This window comes from Zerene cesonia, chromosome 11 (genome assembly GCF_012273895.1).
Source record: "Zerene cesonia ecotype Mississippi chromosome 11, Zerene_cesonia_1.1, whole genome shotgun sequence".
Taxonomy (NCBI): domain Eukaryota; kingdom Metazoa; phylum Arthropoda; class Insecta; order Lepidoptera; family Pieridae; genus Zerene; species Zerene cesonia.
The window spans coordinates 8,150,310-8,165,986 of NC_052112.1; the positions used below are offsets into that span (position 1 = coordinate 8,150,310).

The window sequence follows — 15,677 nt, forward strand, 5'->3', positions numbered from 1 at the left end:
ATTTTATAGCTGCGAGCTAAACTCCATAAATTTATGAGCTTATAACTTTTCTTATTATTTAAATTAATAATAATAATAATATAATTTCATTTATTCGAGCAACTATCAAGGCTCATTTTGTTAGTAACAATATGCTTAAAAACTATGTTAGTACATTGAATTAAAAATTATCCTATTCTTATCTATACCATTGATGCGAATAATTTGCAACAATGGTTTACATAATAATAAAAAATGCATATAACTTTTAGAAAATATATAGTCTAACACCTATTAAGTCGATAGAATGGAATCATGTATAGAAGTTTACGGATTTCCACAGCGATCATAAAATGTGTACAAAAGCCACATTGCAGATGAATACAGCGGAGAATCCACTCGTCAATGTTGAAATATGATTATGAAAGCAAATCTTCAATCAAATCGCTTGCTTTTAACAATATGTGAACTTGTAAAGCGTATCAAATTGCGAAATTAATGTAAATTCAGAATTGTTAACGATGCAATAGGTCTATAACGACTAGAGTCTATAGTGAATGAAGTAAACTTTCGGTTACAAGGTCACAACGTGGTCGATGGACATGCGAAATTATTCGGATTGTCTTTTACACTAAGCACTTACTGCATTTCAACCGAATCAAAAAATTATCATTATCAATTCCACTATGTTTTTTGTTTTGGTTTGTTGATTTTTTAAGCTGTTGCCTTCAGTGTAGTTCATTTAAATTGGTCTAATTTTGTCAATTTGAAAGCGGTTTAGTTTTATTAATAATGATTATTGTAGTGTTTTATATGTTATAGAGTATCCTAACGAGATATTTTTTCTCATATAGCATATGTTGGAGTGGCAAACATTTTTGTGGATAGTCATTTAATTAAACACGACTACATTGTTTTTTGATTATTATATATTTACAACTCATTGCTGCCCTTTTTTTTAATAATTGCAGTTTGTAATTTATCCCAGAGCGGGATGTAGAGCTCATAGTTTCACACGAATTACAGATGATATTCGTATTACGGTTAACACAGTCAGAACCTTGTTGCAGTAAACTTTTATAGTAATAATAGGTTGTGATTTAAAAATTGTGTCATTTGCAATATCATATTTATGACCAGATGATGCTTTTCTTTGTGCTAAACGACAGAAATGTCGTCTTGTTACTGAAGCGCAAGCATGAAAACTATCGTAAATGTATTCGTAAATAGTAGTAAATATTGGTCATACAGCGTTATTTGTATGGAAATTGGAAAACGCTTCTAACCTGCGTAAAGGGAACTAATTTTTGACAGCACCCAATTATCGGCATAAAATACAATGGTAGATGAAAACTCAAAGAATTTGGTTTTCTATCTGGAAAAAAATATTGTACACATTCGCCACCTCCCACAGATTAGGCATTATCAAACTATCTATTTATGGTCATATAAGAAACTGCTCAGAAAATTTCAGACGACGTGATTCTTTTTGTTATTAACGGAGAATTCTATCCCAATGAGAAATTTAAATAATAATACTATAGATAAATATAAATTTCCTATTTTAGATTAAGTGGACTAGAAAAACACTTGAAACCTAACCTTAAATGAAGATATGTTAGATATTTTTTATAGCATTGAATGCAATTTTAAAGATAATATTATTAAAGAATAAATATTAACATACTAGCTGCGCCCCGCGGTTTCACCCGCGTAAGTCTGTATTCAATACATATACATACATAATACAAAAATAAAAATAAAAAAATTTAAGGTTATGTTTGCATAATAACCAAATCAATATAACTCCAATCGGTGAAGGAAAAAAAATGTCGTGAAAAAACCAGCATGAGTACAAACAAAAAAAAAATTTCGACATGCGACGTCTACCAAACCTGCACTTGACTAGTGCGGTCTACGCCCGACCGTGGAAACAATGGGCTGATGATAAGGAAAGTAAAACATAGCATATAAATTACATTTTATTCACTGAGACCTGTCCTTTCTAATATCACTAAACTAAATCATGCTTTAAAAACACAACCTAAATAAATAAGGAAATAACTTACCGAAATTACAGTTCTGTATATAATACTAGTATATTACGATTTACTTATAATTATTTTTTGCCTATACACATAGACACATTCTGATAAATTTATTAATATTAAAACAATACAAAGATAATCACAATAGTAAATAGAAAAGTAAGAAAATGTTCCTTTTTCATTTTCTTTAAAAATAGTTACACGAATTCCTATGAAGGATTTAATGTTTAAAGTTCGTTCGTCTTGCTAGTTGTAAATATATTTCGCAGACAACTAATTTTTTCGTTTTGTTTAGAGCCTAAAATAATATGCCTATTATATGAATAGAGACAATGTTAAATTTCAATTCATTAAAATAATCTACGCATTTAGTTAATCTACATTTCATCAAATGTGAATTGATTTCATATAAGTAGAACGTTACTATAAAATCATGAATAATCGCACACAACCTTAAAGCACCTATTGATTCTTTCATATAAATTTTTATTGGAAAATAATTTACAATACTTAAGAATAACACAACTACCAATTACCGAAGGCAATTTCTATCATCAGATATATTTTACACTTCGAACTAAATCGACATTCAAATAAATTGCTTAACCATTATGTCTAAGAAGTCTAAACTTCTTTTGTTTGTGATCAGAATAAGAAACAAATAAAATATTTTAAACCACTGTACTTTTTTGTCTATGGTAATATCCGATTAAAAAAAACAAAACGTTCCTAATAAGAAGTACATTATGATAAAAGTGAAAAGTTAAAAAGCGTGTTTTATTTTGAATTGCTCAAGGTTTCGACTTCAAAAAAATTATATTCGTGATAATATCGTGCTTTATTCTCAATTTATGTTCCACATGTAAAGAATATCTGACGATACTAAATTGCCGGAATCTTTTTTCTTGATCTATTTTTTCTCTTCCTCTTCTTCTTCTTCTTCTTCCTCTGCTTCTTCTTCGTTGATCCAGTCATCATAAGGGATTTTTGCGAGGATTCTATCAAGGAATCGTGACATTTTCTCAGCCAAGTCTCGTTTGAGCGCTGGCTTCATCTCCTTTAGGAGTTCTTGCGCGTTTGTGTTTATGAAAAGGTTTAGTGCCGCCTCTGAAAATGTTTAGAATATTATGTGTTTAAATTAGTTTTGTATTACAAATATTCAATAGGTATATATGTTTTTACGATATGGTTATTATGTTTAAAGTCCAAACATTGTCTTATCTACTATATAAAAATGAGTCGGGTTTTCCTTCCTGACGCTATAACTCCAGATAGCACGAACTGATTTCCACGGTTTTGCATTCGTTGGAAAGGTCTCGAGCTCCGTGAGGTTTATAGCAAAGAAAATTGGCGAAACGGAGTTCGCCGGGTTTGCTAGTCGTCTATATATGTAAAATTTGCTAGTAATACGTAAAAGTATCTTAAGTGATATGTCTAGATTTAATACAAGACTTTCATTTTTTATCATTAGAATTTTTCCAGTGGAACACAAAAACTAATATGTATTTTGACTTCCGTTCAAGATTTGAAGATAATGTTCTATTAATTTATAATAAGTTCAGGCGATAGCACTTATACCAAATTTAAAATTAATGTCACTTTCATTTGATTTTAAATAATATTTATAATGATAATTCTCAATTACGAATTAAATTATAAAAAAACACTTATTTATTATTCCTAAATACTCACGTAGCACAGAGTTGCTATTATCCAGATTCTCCACTCCCATCTGAATGCCCTTAACGGAGAAGTCCAACTTCAGCTGCTGCAGCTTCAGGTAGGTGCGGCCGTTGCGCGTGTAGGGCGCGCCGCGGAAGTACACCTTGGCCTTCACACCATCTGCCGATTATTTATATTTTTTTTTTTTAGTTTTTATTTCTTACTCTTTAATCCTTTCTTTTTTCTAATATCATAAATACGAAGATGTGCTTGTTTGTTTGTCTTTCTTTCGTTGTAAAGGAGCGATTTGGTATGTTTGGAGATAGGACGAGGCTAGGGAGTGATATAGGCTACTTTTTACCTTGCTAAAATATCTATGCCGTATGGAAATATGTGTATTTTATGGGTATTTTAAGCACAACAAATTGTATAAATGCCGATAGATGACGCTATTATTATTCAATCCAAATTAATTATCAAATATTTACTTTAAAATATCAAACTTCCATATTTTATTCAATAAACTAAATATTTTTCATCAAACAAATCTTTTTACTTCTTACTTCTTGCATATAAATTATTAAATAACCAGTTAGATATATCATAATTAAATGTAATCATACCATACTCTCCCCAATAGTCACCACCGCCAGAAGCTCTCACTAAGAGCAGCACACCAGAAGAGCGGTAGCGCGCCTTGGCGCTGATGTGTGGACCGAACATTGTTAACTGGAATTGATGGGTTTCTAAGTCCGATCTGGAAGTAAAGCAGTTGTACGTCTTTAAAAACGAAAAATCATCAAAAATCGTCAGCTTGTTTTATATTTAATACGGATCATTATCATCTTCAGATTATATATCTGCTGCCTTCTACGCAATGTCAGGAGCTTAGCTCCTATACTCTGAAAAAAATCCAACTAATTAAATTCAAAGATTATTTTTCTCAAATTTGTACTACAGATAACTCAACTAGACTTTGCGACGTAATAGAGGTTTTCCTACATGTAACGAGTCAAATTTAAAAGTTCTTTCACAAATATAAAGCCACGTTATCTGATAGTGTTATAGAACATATTTTATTTTGTTTTTATCCTAAGAAACTCAAGCCAGACGAGCAGATAGTGTTAGGTATAGGTACTGTAGTAAGTTTTACGGTCACACCAAGTTGGTTGTATTGTTGTAAGTTCGTTGAATTTACTTTAGAAAGAAAAAAAATGATATCTTACAACTAGGTAAGACTAGTAGTAATGTTGTATAGACGAACCTAATTTCCTTGCAAAATTTGTGTATGGTTTTTTTTTGTTAAATTAAAATTGCTTTCTCATAATTATTTCCCATTTCTAAAATCCCATTTTAAAAATCCCATCTCTCCAGCGTGAGATTAATTAGGGTTCAACTCGCCCCCTCACCCCTTGAATGCCTCTCGTAATTAATAAATGACCCCTAAGAATACGTAATACATTTTCAGTGTTGTTAACTATTTCTAACAACGATTTACGTCAAGTCATGAAGATCACAATGTTAACTACTTCAACCATTAATTTGACAAGCATGGCATCTGGCATTGGTGATGAACATACGAAGGATCATTGAAGGTCAAGATCACGCATATTTCATTTACTCATTGTCGTTTAGAATAAATATTTGCGGTTATTATTCATAGCAAAAACAGGTGAGCGATGACTAGCGCTGGCACACGGCTTTGTCTGCCAGACGTGTGTGATTGAACCGTGTGTCATGTTGTCGTGATTGGAATAAATTAGAAATAAGCTGCACTTCAAAGGTTCTTGACCAGAAGTTTGTAAATAAATTGTTGAAGGGGTTATTTCTATAAAGAGAGTTTAATGGCATATATGAGTATATGTCAAAAGTACTAAAGGATTTTTTGAGGGAAGTTGTTTTTATCCAAAATATGGGTAGAATATGACGAAGATCTCAATTACTACGTAATGACTTTGGAACGTGGCATCAAGACTTAATTAAATAAACATTGAACTCTAACTAATGTCCTGGTATCACTGAGATTAGAAGATAGTAAAAGCTAAGTATCAACAATCCATACTCAACCTGTAGGTTAAATTTTCATATGAGTAGGCAACTAATAATTATCTAATTTACGGAATTCTTAAAATGTTACATGTGACTCTTATAAAAGTTAATAATGTAATAAAAATTGGATATGTTTTGTGCACAAGCCATACATTTTGTAAATTCCCGTGCACTAAATTGTTCAAATACGCCTTTAAATCGCTCATTAGCAGTGCGACGTACTTTTGACTTTGAATTCAACGTGCTCCGAATTTATTTAAACTTTTAAAGGAGTAAACTTAAATCATAGCACTGATAACAATATGTGTAAATAAATATCTAATATCAGCGGTCCGCCCCGGCTTCGCCCGTAGTACATATAGCCTATAGCCTTCCTCTATAAATGGCCTATCTAACACTGAAGGAATTTTTCAAATCGAACCAGTAGTTCCAGAGATTAATGCGTTCAAACAAACAAACTTCAGCTTTATAGTATAGATTTATCTATTCGTACCTGACATTAGTGATGGTCATATTATTGACTCCTGTAGCGTGGATATCTTTGAAGGTAGCGCGGTATCCATCCGGACCTCCGCCCAATGCTATAGATAGTTCATCTATTACTATCTCGTCTGACTGTAAAAATAACATAAAAACTATTGAAACATATTTAATATGTTTACACTGGTCTTCTTGCGTTATGTTACACTGAACATAATAATAATAAAAACTATAATATCGTGACCACGCTCACTGTAAGTGTTCGAAACGTCGTAAAAAATTATTAATAATATAATGAATAAATTGCTTAAAATCTGTTAAAAAGTCCTTTTTAATTTCTAAACTGTAATATCCATATATTTTGAAGTCATATAGATATTAGGTATATAATTTTGGTAAATTAGGTATATATAACGTAGATAAATAATACCCACCTAAAATGATCTAATTACAAATCTTATGATGATGAAAATAGCTTTATAAGTGAAGACCCGTTTAAAAAAGGAAACAAATATAACATTATACTACATAGACTATTGAGTTACGTAAAACGATTACCTCATACATTATTATATAAATAAGTATGCGGAAAATAAGAAATAAATAAAAATAAAATAACCATAAATACCTCTTCCAATCCGAGTTCTGGAGCACCACTTTTCAAGTAGTCTAGTAGATTGTTAAAGCTTCTTAATAAACACGCATCGACATTGGGATCCTGTTTGGAACAACGACCTCCAAATATCTCTGAAACAACATAAATGTACAGATTTTTTTTCAAGTGTTATACTGTGGATAAACTCATACGACACTTTGAAATTACGTGAAGAAAAAATAATATAATGTATTTGTTGTTTTTTTCGAACATTTTCAAGTTTGTAGTTGAACTGTTATATAACTCATATTAGTAATAAAACCAACATGCATCTATGTATGTATATTATAGCAGCGATCCGCCCCCGCTTCGTCCGTATTACATATATAGCCTATAAACCTTCCTCAATGAACACTGAAAGAATTTTTTCAAATCGGACGAGTGGTTCCTGAGATTAGTGCTTGCAAACAAACAAATTAACAAACTCTTCAGCTTTATAATATTAGTATAGATTGTTATGTTAGAGCTATATTTACAAAACATTGGAATTTATTATTCTTAAGTCCATGACCTGAATCAATGTCCAAAAGCCGCTAAACCATAAACAACGAAGTAACAGTTATTAAACACGTAGCGTATAGGCAATAAGCGATAACTATCAGCTGGTCCAGCTTTCTACATACCATTAGTATGCAAGAGCTGTTCTTATAACGGTAGTCGTGCCGCTGACAGTCAAGACAATAGATGTTAACACTGGACAATGGGACTCTAGACCTTCAGATATTTTATCTGGATGTATACAATCGCTTTGTCTGATGACCTATGAGATTTTGTTTGTATTTGAATGGTTTTCTGTGGGTTTTATTACGTTAGCTATTGCATTATTATAAACTCTCTATATTGAAGAGTTCAATTTGAAACATTGTCATACGATATATTAAAAATATTATCAAAAAATACTAGATTGCAAACAGATGATCAAATTCGTCGAATTCATAGGAATTATATGCACAAAATTTTTTTTGGAAACTAGAGGAGATGTGATTAAAATATCATTACAACTCACTCATACTGAGTAAGTGTTTCGTCATTTAAACAATCATACAACACAACTAGTAATAAAAACCATCATATTTTTGTTCGTTTGGATGTTTGTCCGTCAATCACACAGAAACTACTGAACGGATTTTGATGAAATTTGGTATATTGACAGGTAAAAAGTATCCTATCACCCAAGCAAGCTCATATGCTTGCTTGGGTGATAGGATACTTTTTATCCTGATTAAATGCTCCCTTGGGATAAAACAGGAATCTTGATGTCCGAGCGTAGTCGGGACGAGCGTCTAATCAATAATATAAATGTTTTGCATTATATTTCTCGTGCATTTAAGCGTTTATAAAAAAAAAATTAGTTGATATCGAGACTTGATCAGATAAAAAGTTAATGATGTCCGTGAGGTCATTGGCCGTTGGACTTGTCCGCGAAACTTGCAGTAATCGTGCGGCTGGTACCGTTTATTAAACTTTTTTTAACGGGCGTTTAAACGAGAGAGTTTTACAAGTATTATATAGTATTATGTAGTTTATAAACATTCAGAGGAAATTGTTTATTTATAGCGAATATTATCTTGTGATTTTATTTTTTTTATTTTAGTTAAACACTAGAGTTTTCGACTCTTCTATAAAGTTTAGAGGTGTTATCCTCGAAAATACTGCTTTCTTTCGTTTCAAAAATCATAACTTATTTTAGAGTATTCGAAGTTTAAGTAAACTTCATCTAACACTTGCTATATGAGCTTTAGAAGATATTCTCATACTATTAATAATATAGTATGAAAAAGAAAACTATATTGAAAATATTGAATAATTAAAACATATTTGATTGTTGATAATAAAAAAGGAAATTGTAACATAGTACTGGGTATTATGGATGTGTGTAAGAATACCTACACCATTCTCGTGCATTCAGATATTCTATAAATCGTCTTTGCATTAAACATAAAAGAACAAATGTCTTCAAAAGTATGAATTTATTCCTAGTGTTACCCTCACATTATTTACAAAAAAAATATAACATTCCAAAGTAAATTTTAATGTGATATTCGCTTAGTCATCATATTTTTAAATCTCAAAATATAATAATACTAAGAAAAAATTATTATATGTATTAGAAAAACTCGTCCCGACTAGATTTGATGTAAACTAAATAAAATATAGCATATGACACTCACAGAAAACGTGGCGTTCTAGTGGTAGAAGAATTTTAAAGAATATTTTTTTCTCGGTTCAATTAATCCAGAATTTACCTCCTACAGCGCCACAAACTCCCAAATACACTCATCAGAAATCACATGATAATATATGCTTCTTACTATCTATTATCTAAAGGTATTAAAAAATGGATTGAGTAGTACAATTACGTAATTTATTAAGTGCTTTAAGGCCGCGGCTAATTTAATATAAATAATTATATTAAATTAGCCGCGGTTTCGTCACTGCGCACCATTTTAATTCTTTTCCTTTTTTCAAGTCTGACAGGTAAAAAATAAAAAAAAAAACTCGTTGTCAGTGTAAACTTAGAGCCACAATTCATTATTTGTAACACATCAGATATCTCATATCTTCCGCATGATGACTGCGCATTTATTACAATTTCTTTATTGCATAAGATCATTACGCGAGATCATTAAGAACGAGTGAGATTGTACTGACACGTTACATTTCTATGAATTTTAGATGTATTAAACTCCCAAGCACATAATCATACGTCGCTAATCAGTTCATTTTATCTCATAATCAGCTTGAATGAGTTCAGAAAAGTTTAAAAATGTGTCAAAAAACAGTACAGAATGATAATTTAACGGGATTATTTATAAGAAGTATGTGGATTAAACATTTGAGCATTTAAATAAAGGTTGAAATAAGCGTATAAGCTTAAGGGCATTGTGAAATAAATTGGCTTAAAAGCAGTGATTTTTTAAAAGTCAAACGTAGAAGTGCCTCGAGCCTTAAAATATTGGCCGTACAATAATAATAATCGTATGCTTAAACGAACTTATCTGAAGTGACATTCTATTGTAATTATACAACAGGCTTGGTCCAAAACGTTCTAATTAACTGGCACACAATGCGGGGAATGTGATACTACATAGTTATCAGAACATCTTGGACAAAGCCTGGAGTATAATTAGTAGTGCAGCTGTAATGTTTATTTAATTATAAGTACATAATTATATTTTTTAAAGGAGCTAATAATTGTATACATAATTCATATTGCATACATGACTACATACCCAGACAACTTATTATTATAGATAATATATTTTTTATAATAAAAACAAATATAGCATTATAATAAGCAATCACTATATAATACCGTTCTATAATAAATAACTATAGTAATGTATTACTTGAGATAAAATGAACTATCAATTGCGATTTAATTAAACCTTTTTATTTTTAATTTTAAAGTACCTTAAAAGAACATATCATTAATAATAACATTTACACGGTTAATAGAAGCCAAATCACACGTCCAGTTTCCGGCAAACGAATGAGGTGAAGGGTATAAAACCATCCATTATTTAAACCATACGTATTTATGGTTTGTCGTATGCAAATTTGTATTGCATTTATGTGGTAGGTAAGAAATATTTAGAAAAGCAACGATCTTCGTATACTATTATTATTTAAATATAACAACGAAACTGATGTCATGACTGACTGATCAGAACTTGAAATTATGCATCATACTTCGTTTTATGGGTGTTTTAAAAAGCCCTTATTCCACAAACAATGGCATGAATTTGTTTATTTATTTGTTATATACGATCGTGTATGTTACGATACATACAGGATCGAACTTAATAAATAGATGGATTATTTAATATAACAAAAGCAATTTAAATTGGAATTTTCTATAGAATAAGTTAGTAAATAAAATATGTTCCTATCCATATATAGATATTACATATTTTGTAAAACTCAGATCAAACATGAACTTTAATCGTCAACATGTTTTTTTTAGCTAGGAAATTTTGATACTGATGTAGAATTGCTTTAAAGATAAATGTCAGGTCCTTAATAAACTTTTGAAAATGTTTATATATTACATTTTTTATTAAATAAGACCCTATCGCTCTAGTTATATTACTATTGAAAGTGCCCTCAGATGTAAGACCCTAAAAATAAACTGAAAAAAAAAGAACGCATAAAACACTGTTTCTGCAAGTCTTGTATAAGTTTAAAGGAAGGCATTCCAGATTACTCAATAGTTCATATGGATATTTCCCTCGCTAGCTAGAGCAGCGTTTTATATAATAATTTAAATGTACAAGCAACTACAAGCTTTGTATCTAGTTGTGTCGAGGAAACGTTGTGTCATATAGGTAGGTACCTAGTGAAACAATGTATGGTTTCTCTCATGCAAATGCTAAAATTATGAAAGCTATTTAAATATAGGAACATTACACTGCGAGTTAGCCTGCGGAACTTAATCAATGATTATATAGAACAGCATTTAACAATATGAAATTCTGCCATGTATACTGTTAAGACCAAATTTAAATAGGACCCCACGGAAGGCATCAGCCTCTTAAATATATGTATATAATAATAAACAGAAGTGATGAGTTAACAAACGCAAAAATACAATCGAATTGGGAACCTCCTCTTTTACTAAAAACTTATTTTAGGGATTGGATTGATGTGGAAAACTATAAAGTTATTGTACAGGAAATAAAATGACTCTATTATAAATGCACATAAAGTTTAATAGACGTGGTTATATCCTAGACGAGTCTAGGCCCACTACGGTAAATACTTTCTTATATATATAATAGCACTTACGTGTGTTCGAAGTCGTCGGTGCGATCACAGCGGCGATGAATAAAACAAAAACTTGATAAGATTTCATTTTTTTTTGTAACAATTAGACTTGCATTTAAATTAATAAACTAAAGAAATTGCGCGTCAAATTTAAAAAGATTCGAAATTCCTTTTTTTTATAAACGCGACAAGCGTGTGCTGTGGTATGCTTCAGACACAGCAATGTTGGAGCTTAGCAGCGACGGATAACTTCCACTTTCCATATAACACGATGCGTCGACCGCAAGCCTGTTTTGATTGTTTTAATATGGTCAGGATTTGTTTTCCTCCTTTTTTAAACGTGCCCGGAGAAATGTCATTTATAATCGAGCAATGAACTCTATGGAGCTTTTTGGATGTATGTAAATTTAAAAAGTAAAATCATTAAAACCCCGAAATTCAAACGTGTGAAATTTTACTAATTTACCGTTGTATTAGTTATTTACTAATATCCATGAAGCGGATATTTGTATCAAGTTGGACTTGTTGGCTTTTAATATTAGATTTGTTCCGTTACTCACCGGTTGGGTTACCCGGCGACATAATTAATTTAATAACATGGTTTCAATAATCATAATTATTTTTTCTTCATTAGGGTGCGATGAAACGTACCATAATGAAAATTCGTTCCTAAATAGTCACAAAATATACGGACAAAGAATCTGATACACTGAATAAATGGATATTATCAGATAGATTCTATATGCAGAGATTTCTTTAGAATCTAAAATGAGACCAAATGACAACAATTTCCTTCCAAACACAAAAAGATTCATGTCATTCGATTGGAAACCCACAGAGTTATTGAGGAACAAAACAAAAAAGGGGAACCTAGTTCGTTTTTGGGAATAACACTTAAAAATAAAATTAACCATTATATCAACATTACCTAAATGCGTAGTATATCTTTAATTTAAAGTCGTAATAGTTAGTTCAAAAGTTCAAACATCAAAACGTTTGTTAACATTTGTTTAAAACAAATGTTATTCAAATATAATAATATTACGTTTTAATTGTTTAGTAGATATTTTAAATAGGTGTGCTGTTTGTGCCATTTTCAAGAGGTTAAATTAGAAGTGACTACACGAATATTTTTTTCTATAAAATTTATGTTTTTTTGACTACAAACGGAGAAGGAAAAACAACGTAAGATATAACGACAAATATAATGTTACATAACAGTAGTTTATAAATATTGAAGTGTTCAAATCGATAACTAATAGAATTTATAAATATTACGATTTTTATATAATGTTTGTTGTATATCAATCTATACTAAGAGTAAATGTACAGTAAAAACCTAAATTTTCATTAACGATTTCTGTCTCTTAAACTGTACCTGACTAGTACGTACCTAATTCATAATTTTTTATTAATTTGAATTCTTTTTTATTCATTTGCATTTTTTGAACAATGATTTCACAATTTTATTAAAAATTTGCTGTACAAGAGTCAAGAAAAAAACAAAAAGAAAATAATCTTGACTCTTAAAATGCTGTAAATTTCAACTTTTAAATACTTTTTTTTAAGAATGTAATAGTTGGTATAATATGTTTAATATATAACCAATAATGCGCAAAAGCTTTTTTGGGTTACAGTTTAACCATGTATGAAATAAAAACTGATTGCGTCAATTTATTGATACATCTAGAAGTTAAAAAATTCATCTTCGTCATATGGTTCTTCTTTACTTTCTGAGGCTATAAGAGTTGATAATTTGAGACCACCTCCTTCTTGCATTTGGTCAACCTTAGGTAATTCTTGCTTTATCATTTCTTCGACATTGATTTTGTTCAGTTCTTGCTGAACCTTTTCTTTTATTGGCGTTTCTAAGGCATCCATGATTTGGTAACGAAGTAAATTAGGTAGGACATTTACTGCTAACTCTACAACGTAGTCTATAGTTCCCGCTCCGTCGAAACGTACTTGGATATTACCAACTTCAAGATCTAAATCCCGAAATATCGGTTTTTCTCTCGTATCTAGAGGCTGTGCTAGAATGACTCTGCCACTTATATATTCCACTGAAAATGACGCACTACCAGCTCTTGACATTAAACCGCCTATAGCTGAAATATCCCAATGAGTTGTGCCTTCTAATTTTTGCGTACCAATTTCAAAATCAGCTATAACAGTATTTTTTTCCATCATTAAAGTGATATTACCGACTCTGTGGAATGATGATATTCCCGTGACCCACGTATTAGATAGAGTAACTGTGAAAATGCTGACCGTAGTGTTATAATCTTGTATTTTGTAAGGGTCCATTTGCATATCTCTAACCTTTTTCCTTGCGTCAGCTATAACCATATCTAAGGGAGATATGGAATTCGGGAATTGCATGTCACCCGCTACTTCATCGAGTTTCTTATTTATCTCCTCTCTTGCTTTCGTGTATGCCTCTTTTAGAATGTATGGTTTAATGGAATCAAACAGGAATGTTCCCATTGAGTTCACAACACCCTGCAACATTCCACCCAAGAAACCAGCATTTTGGAAGTCCATGGCAATATTAGTGAAACCAATATCGATAACGATGTCTTGGGCTCTTATTTTCCCATCTCTTTCTACTCCAAGATTTGCTTTAGCTGTTATTTTTATTCCAGTTACGTCTACCGTGAATGGACCTTGCACTTTGCTTAACCATGTTGCCATAGTGTAATTACCGCGTGCTTGAAGTTTGTCTATTGCAATCGCTGCATGAACCTGGAATTATTGTATAGAGTTTTGAGTGATAACAGTACCAAAGGGAGGATACAATATAACGACATACAAAAATCTATGATAATGAGGGAAGAATTTCTGCAATCTAGAATCATATAAACTTTATTCGTTTCACCTTGGTAACATGACATATTATTTACAGAGTTGTTTTATTATGAAAGGATAAATAAGGAGACTATAAATTTAAACAAATAAATAAAATAAAAATATAAGAAACTCACTTCCATAGCACCCATTTCAGCGTCTACATGTAAAATGCGAAATTTGCTAATACCATAGACTGCAGTGTTCTTGAAATACATTGTTCCAAGTGAAATAGATTGTTTCATGTCTGGCACATAGTAGGGTTCTGGTATTTTTGCTCCAGGTAGACCAACTGGATTTGGTTTTTTGAAATGCTCCAATACTTGCAGTATGTATTCGCTTATTTTCTCTTCACCCTCCGCAAGTTGGGACACTGTTGTCGTCTCGATGTGAGAAGCATCTGGAAAATAAAAAACATAATATAAATTTTTATTTGTACGATGCTTTGTAAATATAATATCAGTTTTGGGGTTAGGCTGTAAAAAATATTGTATGAGGAATTATTTTTTCTATGACTTTAAGACAATATTAATTATTAAAACTTAAGAGTAGTAGACGCCATACCTAATATTTCATATTTCTTTTAATTAAAAACCCTAAGCTAAACTTTTCTTTTCAATGAATGTACACATTAGTTTAAATACTATTATTACAAACCTCGCATTTTCAAAACTTTGTTATTCGAAACGTATTAAATAACGCATATTTTGCATACCGAATGTACGTATACTAATAATGTTTATATTGCGTTCAATATATCAAATATAATTTTATAGGGAATAATCCTTTTTTAATATAAGCTACTAGGTTTAAAGTATTAATGCCCATATAACACTAAATACTCTTCTAATATTGCTCCTTACTTTTTGCTCTATACGTATAAATTAAAGATGTGAAGGCAACGCCTGTCCCTTACCTAAGAACCTAGCTTACAATATTTCAAAATGTACGTGTTCTTGCATATGCTAATTAAACCTTTATGTAATATATTTAATGTACTTGTAAATGACAAACTTACATTACTTTATTACTGTATTGTATGTATTCAAGAATCGAATCAAATTTCTAAGACAAAAAAAGATACTCCTTTTATTTGTAAATTCTTTCTCTAAATGAGCTGAATATAGTCTAAAGTTCTTTAGTTATATCTGACTTATGATACATGATTTCATCACGTTTGTTAAAAACAA

At 30.8% G+C, this 15,677-nt stretch overlaps 2 protein-coding genes across 2 annotated transcripts; both read right to left on the reverse strand.

Moving 5' to 3' along the window:
* Window positions 1-2,936: 2,936 nt before the first annotated feature.
* Window positions 2,937-11,877, reverse strand: LOC119830434 (protein takeout). The gene is made up of 6 exons (XM_038353461.1): window positions 11,662-11,877; window positions 6,847-6,965; window positions 6,232-6,353; window positions 4,313-4,446; window positions 3,720-3,869; window positions 2,937-3,134 (listed from the first exon to the last, which is right to left on the reverse strand). The coding sequence occupies exons 1-6, from the start codon at window positions 11,726-11,728 to the stop codon at window positions 2,938-2,940; spliced, it is 789 nt and encodes a 262-aa protein (XP_038209389.1). The 5' UTR covers window positions 11,729-11,877; the 3' UTR covers window position 2,937.
* Window positions 11,878-12,829: 952 nt separating this feature from the next.
* On the reverse strand, window positions 12,830-15,151 carry LOC119830582. The gene is made up of 3 exons (XM_038353651.1): window positions 15,145-15,151; window positions 14,625-14,887; window positions 12,830-14,385 (listed from the first exon to the last, which is right to left on the reverse strand). The coding sequence occupies exons 1-3, from the start codon at window positions 15,149-15,151 to the stop codon at window positions 13,327-13,329; spliced, it is 1,329 nt and encodes a 442-aa protein (XP_038209579.1). The 3' UTR covers window positions 12,830-13,326.
* Window positions 15,152-15,677: the final 526 nt, after the last annotated feature.